Source organism: Calidris pugnax, unplaced genomic scaffold (genome assembly GCF_001431845.1).
Source record: "Calidris pugnax isolate Ruff unplaced genomic scaffold, ASM143184v1 scaffold30, whole genome shotgun sequence".
Taxonomy (NCBI): Eukaryota; Metazoa; Chordata; class Aves; order Charadriiformes; family Scolopacidae; genus Calidris; species Calidris pugnax.
Genome location: NW_015090776.1, coordinates 922765 through 946141, shown reverse-complemented (window position 1 = coordinate 946141; position 23377 = coordinate 922765). Strand labels below are relative to the sequence as shown.

At 44.9% G+C, this 23377-nt stretch overlaps 2 protein-coding genes and 1 long non-coding RNA gene across 4 annotated transcripts in view; 2 read left to right on the top strand and 1 right to left on the bottom strand.

The window, feature by feature from the left end:
• Window positions 1–2790, top strand: part of COLGALT2 (collagen beta(1-O)galactosyltransferase 2) — a 57638-nt gene extending 54848 nt beyond the window's left edge. Inside the window, exons 11-12 of the mRNA XM_014948342.1 lie at window positions 493–699; window positions 1054–2790. Of these exons, the coding sequence (XP_014803828.1) occupies window positions 493–699; window positions 1054–1330 (484 nt within the window). The 3' untranslated portion in view covers window positions 1331–2790. The remainder of the gene's footprint in view (window positions 1–492; window positions 700–1053) is intronic.
• Window positions 2791–2980: 190 nt separating this feature from the next.
• On the top strand, window positions 2981–18716 carry LOC106891704. The gene is made up of 3 exons (XR_001412771.1): window positions 2981–3312; window positions 4196–4317; window positions 16278–18716. It is a non-coding gene; the product is annotated as an uncharacterized LOC106891704 (long non-coding RNA).
• Window positions 5674–23377, bottom strand: part of RGL1 (ral guanine nucleotide dissociation stimulator-like 1) — a 112369-nt gene continuing 94665 nt past the window's right edge. For both annotated transcript variants that reach the window (XM_014948322.1, XM_014948328.1), the window contains 10 exons: window positions 23074–23158; window positions 20509–20598; window positions 18620–18706; window positions 17568–17600; window positions 15954–16075; window positions 14998–15081; window positions 12618–12804; window positions 9317–10714; window positions 7933–8047; window positions 5674–7719 (listed from right to left, as the gene is read on the bottom strand). In XM_014948322.1, coding sequence (XP_014803808.1) covers window positions 7532–7719; window positions 7933–8047; window positions 9317–10714; window positions 12618–12804; window positions 14998–15081; window positions 15954–16075; window positions 17568–17600; window positions 18620–18706; window positions 20509–20598; window positions 23074–23158 — 2389 coding nt within the window. In that variant the 3' untranslated portion in view covers window positions 5674–7531. The remainder of the gene's footprint in view (window positions 7720–7932; window positions 8048–9316; window positions 10715–12617; window positions 12805–14997; window positions 15082–15953; window positions 16076–17567; window positions 17601–18619; window positions 18707–20508; window positions 20599–23073; window positions 23159–23377) is intronic.

Below are 23377 nucleotides of genomic sequence, written 5' to 3'. Positions count from 1 at the left end.
CCATCTGGGAGCTCCTGGGCACACAGAGAAGGGCAGCAGCACCTGCTGTGTCATGATAGAGGTGCACATCAATGCTGGAGTGCAGGGAAGGGTGGCAGAGACTTCTCAGTGGCTCTTCCCATCAGGACAGATCTGCCTTCTGGGGCAGGCTGATGCTGGAATGCCCATTGGGTACCATTACTGTCCTTTGTGGGCAGCGCTGGTTGATCTCAACAGTGTCTGGAGATGCTGCTGTGACAAAGGAACTGACACAGCTCAGTCCGATGTCATCTTAGCTCCCTTATGAAGTCTTTCACATCTATGCCACCTCCTGGGTTAAGAAATGGATGTTGGGGGTGGTGCAGGAAAGAAGTCTGTGCAAAAGAAATCTGGTCAGGGATTACTTACTGAGTTGACCTTTTGCCCTTCCCTGGTTGACATGAATACTCTTGTGGTCCTAACTGCTGCAGATTCACTTTGGTTCCAATTTTCATGGTCTTCTCACCCTTTAAGCTATATTGGCCGGAAAAGGATGCAGGTGCAGGAGCCTGAGAAAGCAGTTCCCAATGTCATGAACCTGGTGGAAGCCGATTACTCCTACTGGACGCTGGGGTACGCAATCTCTTACCAAGGGGCTCAGAAACTCATCGGAGCTGAGCCTTTCAGCAAGATGCTGCCTGTAGATGAATTTCTGCCAGTCATGTACAACAAGCACCCTGTGTAAGTAGGATGCCTTCATTGCTGGGGTTGACATGAGCTGGGTCTTGCTGAATGATCTTAAGCCAGATCGTGTTGGTGTGTCTCACTTCTGCAGCCTATCTGGTGGGGGACAGGGCTGCTCCTCGTGCTTTTTTGGTTGTGAGACACATGGCTATCTCTGGTAATGGAGGCTTTGGTTGTATGGGCTGGGCTGTGTGTGGTTGTAAAGCTTGTGGTTTTGACTCTGGAGAGTCAGACTCCACCCCAGCAACTATCTCTACTCCGTGGGACCTGTTTGCACAGTGGATTGACTTGTATAAGCAGTGGCACTGATGAACGTTTGCTTGTTACTGGTGCTTTTTCTCTTCTCTTTAGAGCAAAATACATGGAGTACTATCAGTCCAGAGACTTGAAAGCCTTTTCAGCAGAACCCCTGCTTGTTTACCCCACCCACTACACAGGGCAGCCGGGCTACCTCAGTGACACAGAGACCTCTACCATCTGGGACAACGAGACCGTGTCAACGGACTGGGACAGAACACACTCCTGGAAATCCCGACAGCAGGGCAAGATCCATAGCGATGCCCAGAACACGGATGCCCTGCCTTCCCAGTCATCTCTCAACACGCCATCCTCCAGGGATGAACTATGACTGCCCGCTTCCCCCGGGGACTCTGTTGACAGCTGAACCTGCCTCACACTTTAGCTTTTCACCCTTGAAAGTTGTAGAGCAGCTCTTCATGTGGTCTCCTTCCCACCGCTTCAAATGGCAAAGCACAGTGGTTGGACCTGACAACAAACCAAGCCGCTTAGGACTGGGTGGGAGATGGAGGAGGAAAAAGAACAAGTGTTCCAGACTGGCAGAAAAAAGGCAGAGATCTGAACAAAAGCCCTCACAAGCTTTTGTAAAAAACAACAACCTTGAATGACGTCTTTCTACAGTTTCTCCTGTAGAATACTGTATTTATAAAGATTAATATATAGAGGTGTACAAGTGTTAATACCTTTCTGGGTAGCTGTAACTGGGCTGCTGTGTAACTGTTGCTCCTTGTAGGTTTGTAGGCTTTTATGACCCTCTTCAATGAGAGAAACTGCAGGCAAGCGTTTGGGTTATTTGGTTTTGTTTTTCAAAGGGATCCCTGTCAGAATCAAGATGGTTTCCAGAAATGTTCAGTGCACTGGAGCGGCGCTCCTCGGTAGTGTCTTCTCCCTCTTCACACTTTTATCGAAAACTAGGGCTGGCTTCCCATCTGCAAACTTCAAAACTTGCTAGAGCCCATCTAAACAGACCTCCCAATCCAGAACTAATGTCTTGGCTTGTCTGATGTGTTGGAAGCTAGGAGAGAAGGTGGAGGTTGCTGGTTCGATTTGTCTCTGCGCTGTGGAGCACAGGTGGCATTTGTCCATCTCATGTCCTGCTTCACCCCCTGCCTCAATTTATTCCTTCAGGAAAACAAAGCCTGAGGACCTGTTTGCAGGCCTGTTTAATTAGGCCATAAAACCAAGTGTAGGACTTCTAGGAACTTTTAATTTTAGAAGTTTGGTTATGAACTCCTTATACCATCTTTATAAAAACAAAACAACCTACAGAACTGTTAGTGTTGTCAACTCTACTGCTTCCGACAGCCTTGATAGAATTGTGTTACAGGACGGAAAGGCAACTTGTCTTGATATTTTTTCACGTGAGGAGCAAACTTGGGTTTGTTTTTTCTTTTGAATGAGTTCTGATGTACTCGCCGTTGGCTAACGTGGCAGCAGAGTATGGTGTTTATTATTTTATTTTTTTTCTTAAATGTTTCCCAGAGGCCGGGTGATCATGGACTACACTGCTTAGGTGTTGCTGGCCCAGAGCTCAGCCTGCAGGCTGCTGTTGTGGTGGGAGGATGCCCTCCTGGACTCCCAGTCTAGAGACTCACCTGCTGGCAGAGCTGTGCAGTTCAGTATGTGTGGCTGGTTTTTGGTTTGTGGGTGGTTTTTTTTGTTTGGTTGGGTTTTTTTTTATTTTTTTGTTTGTTTTTAATAATTACTGATCAATGTTGTGCTTTCTGCTAAAGAAAACATGTTATTACCTGTCAGCCGGTCTGATAATACATAGAACCTGGTGCAAGATGAGCAGCTGTTGTGTATTCTTCATGGGGTGGGAGTAGCCCTGGCTGGGAAAGGCCAGCTCAAGAGTTTTTCAGCTGTGTCACTCTACGATGGAGTCAATGCCCATATAAATGTGCCTGTTCTGCAGCTGCTGCCTGCAAGCTGCATTCCTTCTGCTGTCCAAGCTGGAGCAGGTGCCCATGCAACGTGGTGAGTATGTAGGATAGGTCTGGCATGGGCCACGACACACAGCCTGGGTCATTCCTCTCTCAGAACCCCTCTCTCTTCCTCCTCAGGTCTCGCTCTACCGCTGGCAAGTCTGGGCTGTTTGAATCACTGCTGAGCATGGCAATCCCAGAGGTGATGGTAAGAAGCTCGGCGTGGCCTTCAGAAGCAGGACACCTGTGAAGTGGTGAGCGTCCAGCATATCCTCAGGAGCCACTGTAGATACTGCTGTGCGTCTGCATCCGGCAGAAGAGCAGGGATGAGCCAGTCCCTTTGCTCTGCTGTCGTTTGTCTCAGCTAATATTGTGGCTGCCTCTCCAGGTAAAGGCTTGTTATGGGTACACTGTGTTCATGTACATCATCCCTGTGTGTCTCTTTCACCCTCATGTTCTGTGCGAGACCCATCTCTTTGTCCATGAGAGGCCTCTCTTTTCCCCACCCGTGGAATTTATCTGTGTCAGCAGGAGCTCTGTTGTCCCTTTTATTTGACTCTGGAAGTGAGTGGTAGAAGGGGTTTGATGGCAGTTTCAGGGGAGGGGTGGAAATGAATAAGGAATAAAAATGCAATGAATTAAATGGATGTGTCTATTTCAGAGCAGGTATGGCCTCAATCTAGCTGACTGTTATTTTACCTGTATGCACAGGTGTGGGTTTGTATACGTATACAATTTTCCATTTATTTACGTCCACATGCTGTGGTCCATGGCCAGTGGTTCTACCTGCTGAGGCAAGGGCTATTTTTCCCTGTCTGAGTTTTCAGTTCTTTGGCAGGTGTTGCCCAGGCTTTGCCTTACTCAGAATTAACTGTGTTTTGGAAAAGTCGGAGCCAGTTGAAACACTGCTGTGTTTTTCTGATATTTTTTCCACTTTCTGTGTATTTATTTATTTTGACTCATCTAATAGGCTTCAAAACTCGTCACAAGTTGGAGCAGCAGCTTGAACCAGCCTCAGCTGTGGCCGAGAGGGCCGTTTGCTGCGTGCAGGGCAGGGACTGTGCTGTCAGTAAGGAAGTGCCAGGCTCCTTCATCAACCACAGAGGGCTTTTTTTTTTTTTTTTTTGGAATATCTAAGCTTCTCTTGCATTAAAATTCTGGAAAATCACTTTTTTGGAAGGGATAGTCAGTCTGTTCTCTCTTTTGGTGGGGTTTTTTTTTTTTTTTTTTTCCCTTCTCATTTATTTTTCCTCCTTTTTTCTTTTTTTCAGCTTTTGGTAGGGGGTTTTTGCTCTGCTGTGGACCATCTGAGCTAAGTAAGGAGCCCCCCAGACAATGGAAAAACCACCCAGCAGTGCCCACCCCAGCGACTGTGGTGACCAACCAGTGGAAGGTAGGAACAGGTTTTACAAAATAGAACTGAAAAAAACCCCAGCTTTTTCACAAGAAGGGTGTTGGTGACAGGCCCTAAAAACGCTTCTCTGCAATAAGACTGCTTGTAACCTAACAACTCTTGTCTTTGCTTTTTGTTAAAGAAAGGAGAAGTGCTGTTCTGCTCTTAATATGGCAATATGAAATTCCTAGTTCACAAGTAGATTGTATTTATCCTGAGTAAGGCTGTGGTGTTGTGTTTTATCGCTCTAGGTAGTTTAGGTAGGAAAAAAAAAAAAAGGTGGTAGAAGCTTAACTTCAGGGTAATTTTTCTTTTGCCTTTGGTATTGTAATGAGAGCCTGTTTAGTGACAAAGGCAACTCTCCCAGTGTGACTTTTGGCACTTTTTGGAATCTCCCCCAAAGCTGACAGGACTTGTGAAATGGCAGGGCACCTGTGGGAGGGGTCCAAGGGGAAGAGGGACTGTGCTAAAAGGCAGAAGCAGCAGCTGCAATATAAACTCCACACATTTGTATTGTGTGCAGGGGAGGGGGGGGAAACCCAACCAAATGGTTGAGGCCAGGAGGAGACATGACATGATAGAGACAATGGGGAGAAGATGGAAAAAGATGGAAACACTCAAACCTTTTTTTTTTTCCTTTTTGTGTCAACTTGGTGCAGAAATCATTCAGTGACCCAAAAGAGAATGATTTCATGAAGAAGCAGTTGTAAAATTTGTGCATAATTTAAGTTACTTGGTTAGTTACAAGGTAAATCATTAAACTTGGAAGCTCCAAAAGTAGCACAAAACTTTCCCTAGCAGTAGTGGGTTGGTGCATGACTGGGGCACTGGGGTGGCTTTTGCTTTGCTGACATTTCCATTTAGCTCATTGCACACCTGGAACATACGGCCTGTGATCAGCTGCTGCCGCTCAGGGCGTTGTGTTGGTGAGTAACTGGTTCACTTGGACACACTGCTGAAGAAACACAGAGGCCATCCTCATAAAAACAACAAAAAAGCATGACAGTAATGGTGACGTTGTTACAAACAGTACAAACCTCTTAATGGGTGTGATGTTAAAGAATCAAACAACGTGGAAGGGATACAGCTAAAGGGGATACAGCTAACTGATGTTAAAGAATCAAACAACGTGGAAGGGTTACAGCTAGAGGGGATACAGCTAAAGGGGATACAGCTAATGTGCCATTTCAAGTTTTCTGGAGGGCAGGGAAGATGAGGTGTTGGAGCTGAAGAAGTTGAGAACAGTTAGTAAAAGTGATGAAGTTGAAGAGGGTGACAGTGAGGGAAGTGGTGAGGTGTAAGAAGAAACAACAAACCCACAATCGACATTCAGTAATAAAGTCTAAGACAGGAAAATTGATTAACTCCAGGCAAATATTAGTGGAAAAAAAGTTTATTTGTTGTATAAAGACAACAGGTAAGCAATTAATACCAGCTTTTTCATAGATAACATTTTGGAGGGTGTAATTTTAAAATCAAGAACATTCAACTTTCAGCTTCATACAGACACAACCTCTGAGTGACCAAAACTGTACTTGAGCAAAGGATACCGTACAGACATTGACGTGTGCTGACACTGAAAGACAAAGGAAGCTGAATTTCTCTTGCGATCTTGCCCTAACGCTGGGCAAAGGTTAAGGCTCAGTTAGAAACTCGCTGTCTTTACCCTCCCAACAAACATACAGTTGGAGTTCTTAAACTCATCAGACCTGCAATGGTGCTTCTTGTAAACAGAGGTGGTAAATCATCGTGTAGTGTAGAACACAGTACAACCCAACATTGTTTGCATTATCAGTTTATCAACTGATCATGAGCCCGGTTTTGGAAATTAGTGCTACAGAACCGGGGGGGAAGAAAGGTCCAGATGTGGGAAGTTCAGTATTTGAGTTTAATACTGACGTATCTGTCTCAGAGACAGCCTTTTTAGTACAATCCAATGTCTCGTTTATGGCTTTTTAAAATAAAACCTCCATCCTTTCAAGGAAGCCTGTCTTCTGGGAAGAGACTCAAGGAGTCTGTTCTTCAAAGTTTCACAGAGAACAAACGGTTAAATTCTTTAGTCCAGCTGATGTACCATGTCAGGAAATTCATTCAATAGATGTATATAAAGAACAAGGGAGGTGCTTGTAGATTATGCATAATAATGCTACAAGTATATAAAATCTCTGGTTGGTTGGGGCAATGTTTAAAACCTGGCTTCTGCTCTTAATACCCACTTTTAAAATAAAGGGTCCTGTAGTTGCCCCTCATGAATGAAAACACAAGTTAAAAGTTTTGCTCTTGAAGAGTAATTGCACATTACAAAGAGGTCATTTCAGAGTCATCAGTCATTTCAGAGTACACGCAAAAGGCAGCGATTTCTGTTCACTGGGTTAGCGAAGTAAAAGGAAAACCACCCTGGAGTGGCGTTAAGACAAGACCTAAGTCCAGACAAGTAGTGTTTGTTCATGAAATAAACATGACATTCATCCAAAAGCAAGTGCAGTCCATTCTCGTAAAGTTCTTTGGAAAAAAAGTCCAAAAATAGGTAAATTTCTGGCGTGGAACAAGTGCAAATAAAAGTTTGCCGGCCGTGTGGGAGCAGTACACACACTTGCAGTTTCTGCTGTCTCCAGCAATGAGCGTTTTGGGGACGTACCCACCCTGCTTTTTTGTGAATGCAGATGTCTTCTGGAGGCAGCAGCTGCTCGTGGTGCTCAGCTCACCCACACCTTCTGCAAACCAGTGTTCCCGTCAGTCAGCTGGAGGCTGGCTGGGACCTCCTCCTTGGTTCAGGCAAAATGGTATTGAGACTTTTTCTTCTCCAGTTTTATAAAAATAAATTCAGATTTCTCTTCTTCTGTGTAATACTGGCACAAAGGAAAATGTTTTCTCACAAAAGAGTTGGTTTGTATGGTGTTATTAAGACAAATGTTCCAGTCCCGTTTTCCCCTCTAAGTGGGGGCTCTCACCTTCTTAGGCAAATGTGCAAAACAAAAAAAAAAAAGAAAATAAAGATAAAAATTCCAGTCCGGTGTCCCGTAAATCCGTGTTTGTCAGTCCGTATGTAGTTGCGAGGGAGGAGACACATTTCTGGCTGTAGGGTCTATCAGATGTTCACTTTGCACTTCAGCCTCGTGGATGGTAGGAGTTGGAATACTGACACATTCATCTGCTGTGATTCTGTAATACTGGATGGTAGCAAAGGGTCTCCTCCCCGCGTCCTGCTCTCTCTTTACAGTGCAATTTTGCTGGGCCTTTTGCTCCGACGGCCCCGTTTGGTAGTTCCGGGGAGTTTCAGAATGCAACGGCCCCTCTGTTTCGCCCGTCTGTTGACTGGAGCTTTTTTCCGCAGGATGAAATCGAAGTTCACGCGGCTGTTCATGCCGTAGAACACGTTGGCGTTGTGGGGAAACACCAGCTCTGCAGAAGAGGGACCAAGAGCAAGTGTTAATTTGCAGTGTTGCACGTAGCAGAAGGAAAGTCAAGGCCTGGGGGGGGGTGGGGTGGGGTGTGGAGGTTATTGTCACTGGCAGCTATGACAACACATCCATAGCGTTTCTAACATCATATTTTACTCTCTCCTTCAAAATCCAACAGAACTTTTTAAGCAGCAGCAGCGTTCTGCTTCCCTACCTTTGTCCTCAGAGATGATCTGTACAAGCTCATAATCGTCCACTCTTTCAGAGTCCAGGTTGTGCTTCAGCATAGCTTTCTCGATGACAGCAGGAGTTCTGTCTTGGTTAGTTATCTGGAAAGAGAGAATTCTGCTTATTTACTCTATATAATGATTTAATAATCAGCCAAAGTCTGCCTTATCTATGGACCACTTGGTCTTGGAAAAGATTTCAGAGAACTGAAGAAATACAATGGCACTGTAATGAGGACATAGGGACTGCTAGATACTGACATGGGATTTGTGACGTTTGGTAGTGGTGGTTTTTTTAGTTCAAGACAACAGATACTGTACTAGAAAGAGATAGCAGTAAATCACAGTGTCTGCTCTCCTGAGCAATCGCTTTGAGAGATGAGACGTTCTCACTGGCCATAAAAGCCCCATCTGTTGTTTGCAGACACCAATTAATCTGCAGACTCCTGTGTTAAATACTTTCTTTGACATCCTTTTGGCCTCGTAACTGGGTGTACTGTCTGCTGTGGCAGTGCTGTGCATCCGGAGCAGACCCAGGGCTCCCTCCAGAGCCTTATGCAGTCAAAAGGAAGATTTGTCTCGCCAGTAGCCGAATTTGTGAGGCCCTTGGGGAACTTGGGGGAACTTTGTAACTTGGGGAGGTGAGACCATGAAAATCAGAAGGTAGTTAAACGTGCTAAGAACTACCCCCCTTGTGTGTTTGTTCCCCCCAGGCCCTGAGGGATCCCAAGGGTTCGCTCAGCAGCTGAGTCTCCATCAGGTGTCTGCAGAGATTACGCATGGGCCAGTAACGCTGCCCTTGGGCCAGTAACGCTGCCCTTGGGCCAGCACAGGCTCTGTGCTCCCTCGGCCAGACTCCATCCCTGGAACCAGCACCAAGGGAAACGCCTGAACGCTGACTGCTCTTGGTCTGCAAACCTTTGCCACAGAGAGAAGCTTCCTTCCTACAGCTCCCCGTTTCCCTACCAGTTCCTGGGGAAAGCTTTTCCACACAAAAGTTGGCCTGTGGCACCTTACGTCAAAACTCACACCTGAATTCAGAGCCAGAGGAGAAGCAGATATCGCTAACAGAAGGGCAGGAGCAGGAAAGCCTGCACTTGATCAGAATGCTTCACTTTGAACTTCTTGCTAAATTACAAGTTTTAATTTCAAGACCAGAAACTTCCACAGAGATGCTGTTTTTCAAACCTCTCGTTCATACCGTGCTCCACATATTTTGAATTGTAACAGTTGTCACTTTCCCTTTCAAGCCAGGTTTGATTAGTTGGCTCAGTGAATAGGTGTTTTCAAAACTAAAAGCACCATTTGTTTAAATCACCCTGGATGAAAACATTCAACGCTAACAGCATTTTGCTGTTCCACACCACTCACCATGATGCTCTTGTACATGTTGCCGTTGTCGTCGTCTACGCTGACGCGGATGAGGCACAAATCCAAGCTCTGCTGGTTGTGAACAAGAGGCAGCACTTTTGAGGTATTAGGTGTCTCGGAGACAGAGCCCATGTCCATGTCCGAAGAAGAGGAGTTCAGTATAGAAGGGGTTGAGACTTCAGATGATGGCACCGACATGGCGTTCAGTATAGAAGGGGTTGAGACTTCAGATGATGGCACCGACGTGGCGTTCAGTATAGGGCTTGAGACTTCAGAAGGCACCGACACGGCGTTCGGTATAGGGGTTGAGACTTCAGATGGCACCGACACAGCGTTCGGTATAGGGGTTGAGACTTCAGATGGCACCGACACAGCGTTCGGTATAGGGGTTGAGACTTCAGATGGCACCGACACAGCGTTCGGTATAGGGGTTGAGACTTCAGATGGCACCGACACAGCGTTCGGTATAGGGGTTGAGACTTCAGATGGCACCGACACAGCGTTCGGTATAGGGGTTGAGACTTCAGATGGCACCGACACAGCGTTCGGTATAGGGGTTGAGACTTCAGATGGCACCGACACAGCGTTCGGTATAGGGGTTGAGACTTCAGATGGCACCGACACAGCGTTCGGTATAGGGGTTGAGACTTCAGATGGCACCGACACAGCGTTCGGTATAGGGGTTGAGACTTCAGATGGCACCGACACAGCGTTCGGTATAGGGGTTGAGACTTCAGATGGCACCGACACAGCGTTCGGTATAGGGGTTGAGACTTCAGATGGCACCGACACAGCGTTCGGTATAGGGGTTGAGACTTCAGATGGCACCGACACAGCGTTCGGTATAGGGGTTGAGACTTCAGATGGCACCGACACAGCGTTCGGTATAGGGGTTGAGACTTCAGATGGCACCGACACAGCGTTCGGTATAGGGGTTGAGACTTCAGATGGCACCGACACAGCGTTCGGTATAGGGGTTGAGACTTCAGATGGCACCGACACAGCGTTCGGTATAGGGGTTGAGACTTCAGATGGCACCGACACAGCGTTCGGTATAGGGGTTGAGACTTCAGATGGCACCGACACAGCGTTCGGTATAGGGGTTGAGACTTCAGATGGCACCGACACAGCGTTCGGTATAGGGGTTGAGACTTCAGATGGCACCGACACAGCGTTCGGTATAGGGGTTGAGACTTCAGATGGCACCGACACAGCGTTCGGTATAGGGGTTGAGACTTCAGATGGCACCGACACAGCGTTCGGTATAGGGGTTGAGACTTCAGATGGCACTGACACGGCGTTCGGTATAGAACGGGTTTTGATGACAGATGGCACCGCCGAGGGAGACGTATCCATGGAAATGGTGGAGGAACAGGAGGATTTGGAGGATTCGGAGAGCTACACAAGAGAGAAAAACCACTGTCAAAACCCAGACATTCTGTACGTGTCTGTGTGTCATTCTAGAGGAAGAGCTTGATAAAGCAGAAGGCACAAACAAAACCTCCATGATGTGCACTCTGTCCAGCAGGCTGACAGTGGTAATTCCTTGCCTCTGGAAAAAGTGAGCTTCACTTGATTAATGTCACCATTTTAATGAAAACTTATTTCTGATTTGGTGTGCTTGACACCACACTGCTTGCTTTTGCCTCTCACTAAGAGCAGACCAGGAGGTGGCAGCAGATACAAGGAACTGGATTCTTCCAGTTGTGGGCAACCAGCTGGGGACTGGGACAGGCCAGGAAGGAGCAGAAGACATCACGGGCACTGCTGCTCCTGTTCCAGGCCGGAGCCTTTACACAAGTCAAAATACATGCACACCCTCCCTGTCTACAACTTCTCCCTGAATATTCTTTCCTCAGTGGAAACTGCCCCCTTCCTTTCCCTGCTGCTCAGGGTTTTGCCTTTCTCTTCACCTGCCTTGCTCAAAAACTGCTGAGAGGATCTTCCCTTTCTAACTTGCTTACCACTGTAACAACTGCTCCAGGTCTAAACAACTTATGGATGACAGTGTCTGGGCCTCCAATGCTTCATTTGGTTTAAGAACATTTAGTACAATTTCATTTTAAATATCCATAAGCTAAACCCCAATATGACACTTGAGCAAACCATCCCTAAAAAGGGCTTCAACAACACAGCTACCACAATTCAGTTCAAAAGGGAAGACTCTGTAGGGAAGACATCCCTGTGGATTGCCACCATCAGATCCCTTTTGCTGGTTTCCTGCCTGTATAGCTGGTCTCTCTGAACAGTGTCAGCACACGCCCGGCCCATCTGCTCTCAGCAGGAACACCCTTCGGCTCATTTTGCTGTGGGGTGTAGAGCTTTGCCTTCTCTGCAAAACCAGGGATTCCTGAGGCGCTGGGTTGTGTCAAACACTGGCTGTGTGTGCTGAGAGGGAGCTGGCGTGCAGGAGGAGGTGCTGTCCCAGGGGAATTAAACTGAGCCAAGGCAAGGTGTTCATCTTGGCAGCAAGGAGCTCACGGGAGGGCAAACCCACAGGGCTGGCAAGCCCTGACCTCACCTGCCTGTCACTTGGCCAACTGCTGCTGCTCTGCCTTCCCCAGGATCAGGCTGTCACTAACGCACACAACCTTCCAACCCAGATAACATCTTTCCCAGAGTGCAGGCAAAGCTTTACTGCAGTTGGGCTTTCCCCGGTGAGCACACGGCTGCTTGAGTCAAACTTCCTTTTCCAGCTCCAGCTGATTGCGCATGATGGCCATGGCAGCAGGCTGCCAACAGCAGAATGACCTACCGACGGCGAGACATTCGAGGAGGAAATGACTCGCTGTTAATCTAACTCCTCTTCACCTGATCCCACCTCTGTCTTCATTTGATTTTGTTTGGGGGGGCTTAAAAATCCTCTCGTCCAAGTCACTGCTAACGTCACGCTGCCGTATGCCATGAGCAAGTGTGACGTTCAGGCTCCTCACCCCACTTCCCACAGGCACAAAGGCAGAAATGCCACCAGCCTGCCCCCATCTTTCTCAAAAGCCACAATGAGGGACTGAAAGGAAAATTAACCTCGTGCTTCCCCAGGGCCTCACCTAAACCAAAAATGCTACCAGGCACCAGAAGAAAATCTGGTTTCGGGGAAGGAAAGCTTCAGTCTGCCTTGTATCTCAGCAACACAGAAGGAATTGCACAAAAATTCTGTCTGGATTGCTTCTGTTTCTATGCACTTCTTTCTAGAGTCTCTCCATCCCACTGAAAGCAATCCTCTAGTCAAGACCCACAGACTTGGGCAAGCATCTAGGACCTGCCTGCAGTGTTGACCATCTCTCACAGGCCCAGCCCGTACCTTTTTCCGGAGCCCATCAGGAGTGCCAATAGGACTGATGCAGACGTCTTCATATTCCGGTTGATTAAGCTCACACGACGAAACACTGCCCGAGTCCGTGCTTTCACCAGAGCTCCCACGTGGAGCAGATTTGGGTTGCTTTTTGTTGGGTGTGCTGTGGTTGATCCCCTCAGAGCCTAGAAACAATCTAGTATAGAAAAGAAAGCGTAACAGCCAGTAAGTGAAAACAGAACAGAGCTGGGCTGAGCAAAGCTGTCACTTGGTTCAAAAATCTTACGTATTGTTTTGTTTTCCTATCTTGAGTGGCCTATTGTTTTCATTTCCCTATGTTGTTTATATGGTTTGTCAAGACAGTTTATTACACACTAACACAATACCTTCTTGACACAGCACACCCACCAGCTGCAAGGCAAAAAGCAGAACTAATGCCCCACGAGCACAAACGAGACTCCTCTTCAGTCAGTTAAATTTTCAGACTCACTTGGCAGGAAATGATGGATCGTAAACCTGATGTGTTTGCGATCCAAGGGAAGAGGGGCAAGTTAGAGGCATGGCAGCTGGCTCCACCTTGTGTGCTCCTGCACACTGCTGTCACCCTGGTCCCTCTCACACAAGGCAGCTCAAGACCTACTCAGTCACCATAAGTGAGACGGTACAGGAAAGGTAATGCATGGCCAGACATGGGGAAAGGTCTTTCAAAAGGCAAATTCATTCCTTTCTGCAAATTCTTTCACTCAACAGGAGTGCTACAGATACCAGTTTCTCTCTAAGAGTCCAACCAGACACGTACACAATGAGGAGATCACAAGAAAGTGTAAATTACAGGCTTTCCCTCTCCGAGACTCATTCCTAAATGCAGGTCAAGTAAATTTGAAGGAGTGTCAAAGGAAACAAACTTTTATAATATATAAGGTAGGGAGGCAAGGTGAATTAGATGCCGTGTCAGCATGCAGTTAATGATTTAAAACAATTTAGAGAGGTGTCACTCACTTTTTCCAGGATGAATTATGCCCGTCTTTTCTACAGTATTAATTTGCAAAATACATTCAGAGTGCAGTCGAAACAAAACTTTAGACAAAGACTGCATAGCACAAACAAGCACAGTTCAGTAAATTACAATACTACGGCACGGAAACGCAGTCAGGAATGAGGGAACAAAGCCTCTGCTCCACAGCAACAATTCTTACATGCCAAGGGAGACACAAATGAGAGGCCACTGAGAGTTCAGGCATTGTCATCTTCAAAGCTCACATTTTTACAGTGTATTGCCACCGACTCGGGTGGACTGATCAAAACACTTTAAGCCTCTGCTCCACAGCAACAATTCTTACACACATGCCAAGGGAGACACAAGTGAGAGGCCACTGAGAGTTCAGGCATTGTCATCTTCAAAGCTCACATTTTTACAATGTATTGCCACCGACTCGGGTGGACTGATCAAAACACTTTCCAAACAGCTCCACAGATATTTTTTTTTTGCGTGATTTTTTTGGATGAAAACATCTATTCTTTCAGACCCTAACCTGCAGTAGCACTGACAGGAGGTGAATGGCTGAAGGCTGTGCCAAGGGAACTTAAGTGGAAGAATCAAGCAGGAAAGGAGAGTTAAGATCTGTTACTGCTGTTAAATTCATCATTTCCCCCCTCATCTTGATCATGCCACTGGTATGTGGGAGTCCCCTCATATCTCCTCGTGCATCAGGTTCAAATTTCTCACCTTTAAGATATTTTCACTTCGGCCCTTGATCTCTGCTTTCATTCCCTGCAGCTTTCCTTGAATTCCTGCTAGTGTATTGTTTCCTGTGTGTGCTGAGCTGCATGTCCCTGTTCTCCACCCACCTCCTGTTTGAATCTTTGCGGTATTAGACTTAAATTGAACCATGTCCCCATGACTTTTTTCCCCTTCTCTAACTTGAAGACAGTTAGGCAGATTGTTTCCATTATCAAATGCCTTTCTGTTAACCTTAGCTTTCATATTAAAATCCTGCAAGGAATTTTTGCATGTGTATAGCAAATTAGACTAATAACAGGCCAGACTTTATCCTCATTTACTCTGTTTTGCTACTGCATTCAGGGAAGTTATTACACAATAGATATTGAATTTATAACCCAGTGCTAAAATTGTTCCTTTTTCTGACAGCTTAGGACGGCTTGTTTGTTTCTGATCTCTTCATCATTAATAATTCTTATGACTACTTATAACAATAGAAAGGGACAGCTTCAGACAGAAGTATGCATTTCTAGCTGATGGTGTCTCCTTAAAGTAATGCAGTGGTCTGGATCCCCAGCCAGATTTTTCAGCTGGTGAAATGAGTAGGGGTTGTTTGGTTTATGCAGGTTCCTATTAACACACCATTGCCCATGGCCCCGTCATACTCACAGGCTGATCCTCTTCACCATGCTTTTCCGAGGTTTTGGCGATCTAGTGTTAGCAGCTGCTTCCACCTCACGTGCAAGGGTGTAACTAAAGAACAGAGACCATTGGGTTAATTTTTACAGACAATACTACTGGTTACGTATATCAAAGTAGCAAGATATTTGCTATATATCAAGATATATCAAGAAATTTGAGAAAACATCAGTTATTCCCACTTCATAGAAGATCGCGGCTACACAAAGAGGAACACAGCTCGGTCCATATTTTGCCATGGTAAAGGGAATATTTCACTTCTTTAGAATAGTTTTAAAAACTAGTGCTTTTTTGGATTACATTCATAGTTTTATTTAAAAAAAAATCAAGAAACTACCCAATGTGAATCTTGGATAAGCTTTTTTTTTTTTTACTACAACTCAGTATCTGTGCTTACACTCTTAGTGCAGCAAAGTGGGACCTAAATACCTAATGGAGATACTAAAATGCTATAAATAAATTGTCTTGGGTTGGTGTAGCAGCATGTGCAGTAGCACAGAACTGCAGGGCTGCAAAACCCACCCCAAACACCCAGGAGACATTCATCTGGTGAGCGCTCAGCATGTTCTGCGTTGCCTTGGCTACCTGCTGCCCGCACCCACCAGCCAAACGCTCAGCGACTGCATCTTGACATCCCTTAGGATCCTCTTCTGAGCGTGTGTCTGGCCATACAGACACCCCAGACACAGCAGACTTATCATATTTCAAAGCCAGAAGCCTGATTTCCAATCTCAAAACTAAACCCTGCTAAGCGTTCAACAGGTTTTCTACAGCTGTTTAGCAGAAAGCAGATGTATTTCCACTCTCCCCGAGCAGCAGTGTATGTAAGTTTTCCTGTTAGAGGATAGCTAAAGGCTGACATAACCTGCCTGCAGGTGGGTGTGGGGTAAGAACAGCCTGCTTTGCCAGCTGGACTGAGAACCTACCTCTCCTTCTCGGTTAAATGCTGCTGTCTCTTGAACCACTGGATGAATTTTTGGTCTGGTGTTATGCAGTAGTTGTTACACGCAGACTGCAAGAGCTTAATTTGGGCAATTACTTCGAATTCCTAAGAAAAAAAAGTAATCAAACAGGAATTCTAATTAGAAAACACGATAAAGCCAAACAGACTCATGCATATGCTAAACATGTGCAACAACAGATCCAGGACAAACTTTGACCTGAAGTTCAGTTTCAGATGAGTAACTGACTATTTCGAGAACCAGTTTTTCAAACAATGAAGTCTTTTTTTTTTTTTTTTACTTTCCCAGCACCTGTAACGTGCATTGAAATGTGAACCTTCTGTGAGACGCACCCAAATTAGAAGACAAACACAAGGAATCATCATTCACCACAGAGCTTTTCCCAAGTGCTAACCAAAGTGCAATGCAGGTGGGAACCCACCAAATGGCAGCACTGCTGGTTGTTCCTCTAGGAACAGGGGTAGCAAAGGGTCACAAGTTCTTCAGGTGTCCCGACCCTGCTTACCCCTGTGCTGGCTAGACCAGCTCTGAGAGAAGAACCACGCTCTGTACTTAGGTGGTTCTCAGGCAGCAAACAAAGGTAATAATTAGGAGTGGCTCCAATGAAAGCAGAGAATCTGATCCTCCCCGGCTTTGCACTTTGTGCACTCACGCTTGCACCAGAGGAATGTAAAATGCTACACTTAGTACATGTGACCAGAATGCGCTGCTCTTCTGTAATGCCACCTGCATATACACTTTGCCAAAATAATTCTTAAAACCCCCTTGTGGTAGAGCAGGCTCCAGAATCAGGATGCAGGACTGGAGCTGAGCACTCGGCGTGGTTCAGAGGGAACCTTCACTACTGGTTTATATGAAGCTGAACTGATGACCATGGGGAAGCTCGTCTATGTCGTTATTAGACTCTTGAGCTGTGCAGCTCTACATACAAGGCAAGTCCAAGAAGTGGTTTACAGAGCTGGGAGCGGTTAAGGGAAGGAAATGGCTCCATCACGGCCAAATCCAAGTCTGCTTTCAGACCCCAGGACGGAGATTTGGCACAGCTTCAGACAGACAGATGTGACACAAGTACCTTTACTACTACATCCCATTACTTATCTCTGACCAACAAGGATCAGCATTTCTTTCTCGGTGCCGTGTACCTAGTTTGCTCTCTGCAGCCTTTTACCTACAAACAGTTTACTGCAGCAGAAGGAAGACCTTTATAAACTGTATCTTCTGGACAGCAAAGATCTCACAGCACCAGGTCCGATTCACTCTCAGCATAGAGGACACACACATGTAACGTGTTCCCATGGACACCAAATGGAGGGAATGTTCATGCCCAACATGTGAACTCCATGGCAGAAAGTGGCCTGCAGCTCCTCTACCCCTATTGCACATGTCTAAAAAGTAGGTTCTTTTCCAACACTACTCCTTACACTTTGTCAGAGCATTTCAGGGATCTATTCTTTCCTCACAAACTTGCATTAAAATTAGCAGCTGTTGTATATGCTTGAGCAAAGACAACAGGTCTCACCAAGAAAATGCTCTAGAAGAGGACTAAGTAAACTAAAAATCACATAACATTCAACTTACCTTTCTTCTCTTCTCAAAATTTATCAGGCCACCCTGTTGGAAGGAAGTAGAAGAGCACATGCTCAGTTGAATTTAATCACAAACAGGATGAAGTAGCAAGGCTAATGTAAAGCACAGACCTGCCCTGAGTTAAGGACCTTCCAAAAATACCTGTCTCCAGATCTGGTATAAACCACAGCACTCATATATCCGAGTCTCCAAAGGATATCTGACCCCATGGCCTAAATGGCAATGTGCCCAAGAAGAAAAGCCCAGTACAAGAACACTCATAAAAAAAAAAAAAAGAAAGGGATGTGTAGGAACATTACACAGGCCTGATTTCGTGCAGTTTTGCAAAACAGAAAAACCAAAGAAACCAGCAACCATTACCAGCACAGGAAGAATTGTATTTGCCCATTCTTATTATAAATACCACCACTAGCACAATGAAGACTAATGGCCTGCAGTGTGGCTCCTCCAGTGTCTACAGTAATGGGGTTAATTTTCAAAGGTGTTTAAAAACCTTTGAAACACTTTTGAAAATTGGCCCCACCCTCAGTCTCTGTTAAAGGACCAGACTCTCTTGCAATCCTTTTCCCCTTCCTATTCTAGGTTGGTTCCCCCTGCTTGTTCAGCTAAAGAGAAATGAAAAAACCAAGTCTTTAATCACTTTAGAGCTCAGAGTCAATACTGAAGCAACTTCAGTCATCAGTCTGAAGAGCTGTGTTTGTGATCCTGTGTATATTTACCAATTATTCACAGAAATCCTTACACCTAAAATGTTGTTTTCAGAAAAATAAAACAGAGTAATGCAAAGCCTACTTTCTTCACGTTTTCTAACCTAAGAAGACAAGGCAAAATGCAATGCTAAGCTTGTTCCTTGAGATAACTGCACTCAAGTTCACACAAGATTCTTGCCAATAAAACTGTACATTGCTTCATTATTTTCTGAAACCAGATTCCTCTGTTCTTAAGAACTGCACAAAGACCCAATAGAAGATACAGGAACAGACACAGTCAGTACTGGGAAGGCCCGGAAGATATTTAGGATTCAAAAAATTGCCCCAGATTACCTCAACATAGTCCTGAAGAGCTGTGTCAAGCATGATGAGATCAGTGAGGAAGATACCAAGATAAGGTACAGTGCCTTGCATTACTCCCTGCAAATGATAAAAGCAATGTTGGATTAATTGACTGAGAAATGGTAATAACTAGAATGCTAAAATGCTCCTATGTAAGAAAATGAAATAAATAAAAATAGTCTGCTTAACCAAACGGTGGTCTTAGAAATTACATTTTCTTTCATTACATCATCCTCAGTATCTAATCTAGAATTTGTATCAAATTCTAATGAGAGCACGATGCTCACACAGATATTGCCATGTGGTTTTATATTACAATATTGCCACCATACACCGGTTTCTAACAATGGCTCACCAGGACCTGGTCCACCTGCTGTGGAAGAAGCCTTGGGCACCAGGGACAGGGTCCCTTGGTTACCAGCTACAAGAGAAACAGCTGGGGACCAGTCCTGGCCTGTGTAAACAGTTTCTCTCTCTGCTTCATTCCAGTGGATTTTTACTTAATGATAATGTTACCTCTTGCAACAGTCAAGTCAAATCAAGTCACAGTTTTTTTCCTCTAAGAAGTGACCATCTTCCCCAACCATTCACTGCATTTTAATAGTAATTACTCAGATTTTAAGCTTTCTAGGTTGCTAGTAGTTGTAGAGTTCAGGCTGTTTCTACCATCTGAAAGGATCTGTATTTTTTCCAGTCAAACAAACAATCATATTCAGCACTTTTGCCTCCCTATCCCAGATTTCTGTCCCCCAGTCCTTTTAAATCTTTGCCAACTTTGAGACAAAAGCTATTTTCACCAGCAGACTGGAAACCGGACATATTTTACAAAGCAATCTCTGTGGAAGTCTGTGCAATTTTCAAGCTGGTATGTCAGAAGCTTCATGAGCTGGTTTAAAAGCAAATGAGATTTCTGCTCTGGTCAGAGTTAATTTTCTTTATCACAAGAATTCCAGTATTTCCAGTATTTTGCTACCAGAAAGTTGCGCGGCTTTCGCTGTATTTCTCTCTAAAGGGGTAGCAAAAGTAGGTAATGGAATTTTTTCCTCATAGGACACATGTTTATATTCATCAATCATTTATTACCCTTTTATATGACAGGTTTAGTAACTTTCTGGAAGAGTTGAAACTAAGGCCAAACCCTTGGCTCAGTAGCCATCCCAAACAGCTTGTTGGGATGTGAAGCAAACCCAAGTGGAGATGGGAGCAACCAGCCTATACACCCAGCTATCCCTAGCAGGGGACGGGGGAAGATTGGTGCCAGGAAACATAACGTGGCTCCTTCGTACATTCACCAAATCCTGAAATCTCAGAGCATTCCCAGCATCAGATCACTGAAGGCAGGGATTGCACTCGTGCTTTGCATATCCATTTCCTCCAGCATTTCAGTACAGGGGCGGGTGATGCTGGAGTACAAGGACAGCCAAATTGGCTGTTACAGCATGGCAGCTCCACACAGGCCACACAGCTTGAGCTGGGTGCAGCACGAACCCCACTTTGTAACTGTTTATATAGACATATATATGCACGTGTGGGATTGTGCGTGTGTATACATACATATATATGCACGTTATATATACACACACAGCATTACCTGCTTACTACGATCCATAGCATAAGGGAAATGCAGCTTTGGGCACATATTTACAGGGGCAGACCTTGTGACTGCATATTCAGTCTAAAATTTTCAGTTCACTTGCTTTGCATCGATCAATAGCATCGCTGTGATGGTTTTGCTTGGCAGAAGGCACATTCAAGAGCATTACCTACTGCACACTCACCTTTCTAAATACCTTTCTAGGTTTTACTTCTTATATAATTGACCAAATAGGTATAATCACGTTACCAATTCAAAAAGGGTAGGAAAAGGACCTGAGACATACCATATCTTTTTGAAGTTGCAGTCGCCTCTGAGTCTTTTTCTGATTTTCTTTCACACTGCTGTCCAGATTCGCAAATTTGGATGTTCCTTCCTGTTAGGGAATTAGAAGGCAAATCATGGAGGAGCCAAGTGGGAAGCTGACAACTACCTTTGTGTAAAATAATTGCAAATATATTTAAACAAGCAAAAGTATTTGCTGTGCAGGTACATGCATGTACATGTACACATGCTAATTTTCTGGGACTCGTACAATGATTGGGAATTTTGGACAAAAATCTCACAAGATGACCATAAGGGAATTGTTCTGCAAAACAATTCTACTCAGGCTGAAGCTAAGGGCTGTTGGAGATCTCCTGAGAGTTTAAATCAGAGAAGCTTAGAAATACTTCAGGTGTCCAGATGCTTCTCTGAACTCTGACACTCTTGACCCCAGGATTTCTGTTTAATTTCCTAATCAGGACTGCTACAAGTAAACATCTCTATCTTATGTAATGCTTTGTTGTTTTTCTTATACCACAACATAGAAATCCAGCAACTACGCTCTGTGGCTTACTGACTAATCCAAAACCACGCAGGAAATGGAAGTAATAGGTTTTCATCTCCACAATTCAAGCTTTCCTATGAATGGATGAGCTATTTCACAACAGATCTCTAGCCTTTATTTCCCTGGATCCATATGGGATGCTTGGAGTTAGTGTTATTTTTTCCAGTGGTTGGATAGACAAGGCATGAATCATTATCAAAGCCTTTTTAAGAGGCACAAAACAACAGCCTGCACTTGTAAAAATCCTCTTGTTACAATATTTACTTCTCTCAGTCACAGTTAATGAACAGATCGCTCAAACTGTATTGCCTTCCTTGGCTGAAAAATAGGAGCAAATGAAGAAGGTGTGTTGTCTCAATGTCTTCAAGATACTGAAAGGTAACTTCAAGGTTCTCTAACAGCAGCCAGCAGGCAGGCACAGAAGCTCAAACTGCAGCTCCCAGCAGTGCCGTTGTTCGGGGAGGAGAGAACACAGTGACCCCTCTCCGTGCCCAACCTGTCTCACATGGCATTTTGTCTGCTCTACACTTCAATTTGCACGATGGAGAGCCAAGGGTCAAACGTGTCATCCCTAGAGAGACTGTTTATAGTGAAAGAAAACAATGACTTGAAGGATTTAGCGGACATTAATCCTCAAATCATTACAAAACAGTCCAAGACAAGGAGAGAGGTTCTAGGTATTCCGTCAAATTTTTCTCCTTTCACTGCTTTCAAGATGTTCTGCAAATCTACTTAGAGCAGCTGGAGAGCGTGATTTGCTGGGAGCCAGGAGGTCTGGAGTAAGACTGAATTGTTGTTTTGTCTTTTTAATATTTAGTCAAATAAGTTGTTCTGAACACACATATTCCCCTCTATGCTTATTATTGTCTCACCTGCTTTAAAATTTAGCTACAGATGCTTATAAATGATGACAAACAAATCAGACTGACAGGTTTGAAGGTGTTCACCCATCATTCCTGAGCAAAACACAACATTTCAGGTACCAAGGCAAGGGGGTGAGGGACAAATGCCGGATTGACTGGGTGGAAATGCCAAAAAGTAAACTTGTTGGCCAGTTAAGAGAAAATTTTATGTAAACAGAAAAAAACTGCCACAAACATTCCTTAGTTTCTACAGAATATAACCTTCCTCTGCTATTCTTCCTCACTCCTTTTCAAGCTACTGAGTTTGTTGGGGTGCACCCAGGAGAGCACACAAGTCAAACTGATTCAGACAGAGCCTGCTTTGTTGTCCATCTGACCACACACAGAGCAGGAAGCTTGTTCCTTCAAAATTCCCAGCCCTGTTTTCTAGTTCCAAGAAAGGTACGGGATAGTTGGATAAACATCTTAGTTTAATTCCTCAGCTGAAGCTGAGTGGCATTGTTCCAGTGAAGTCAAAGGCACTACAGTGGCGCAACCCGGTTGAGAATCTTGTTTGGGGTTTCTCTGCGCTCACTGGTGCAAACCTGAGCCTTTCTAGATCTGCTCAGAGGGTGCACAAGTTCTCTGCTCATCTCTCTGACAGAACAGTAGAAAGCCAAAGTCCTAATTTGTAACTTGTCTCAGTAAAATTACACTTTTTCACTCCACTCAGTCGTGGCTCCAGTGCTATCAGAGTGACGACATGGCGCACACAGCTGTTCTTGAGCCCACTCAGTCGTGGCTCCAGTGCTATCAGAGTTACGACACGGCTATTCTTGAGCTAGACATCACCGTGCCCAAGGGAACTACAGCAGCGTGACATTCAACTTGAGGGGCTCCAAGGGGTCCTGAATGAATCCAAGCAAAATCTGTCCTGCTGCAGCCTGCTGTATATGTGGAATCTGAGCTTAATGGGCTCAGAACCAATGCAGGTTCTTTCAGGAACAACAAAATTACCTCTCATCCCAGCAGAAAAGCACAGGTTTTACAGACCTATCTCCCTGAAGCACTGCATGCAGTAGGGTTCAGGGGAGAGATGAGCTTTGGCAGCTGGTTAGAAAAAGGAATAATTTCAGCTTTGACTGAGATCACAGGCCTTGCAACTCAAGCTAATTCTCACCTTCATTAGTAGCTCCCTACTTGCCATATAATTGTCATTGTCAGAGAAGATAACAGACAGCTCTTCGAACATCATCATTACATCCCTGGAAAAGATTGAATAATTTACGTTATTAGTAAGCACTCTAAATCAGATCAGATTACTATTTTTTTCTCATGAATTGTTAATAGTTGGGCATATAAAAAGATAACACCACCAAAATGCATCGAATGAGATGCTGCACATCTACTAGGAACCTTCATGGGATTTTCTGGTGTTCCCAGAAAAATCAGGCTTTATTTGACAGCATCACAGAGAAATGGCA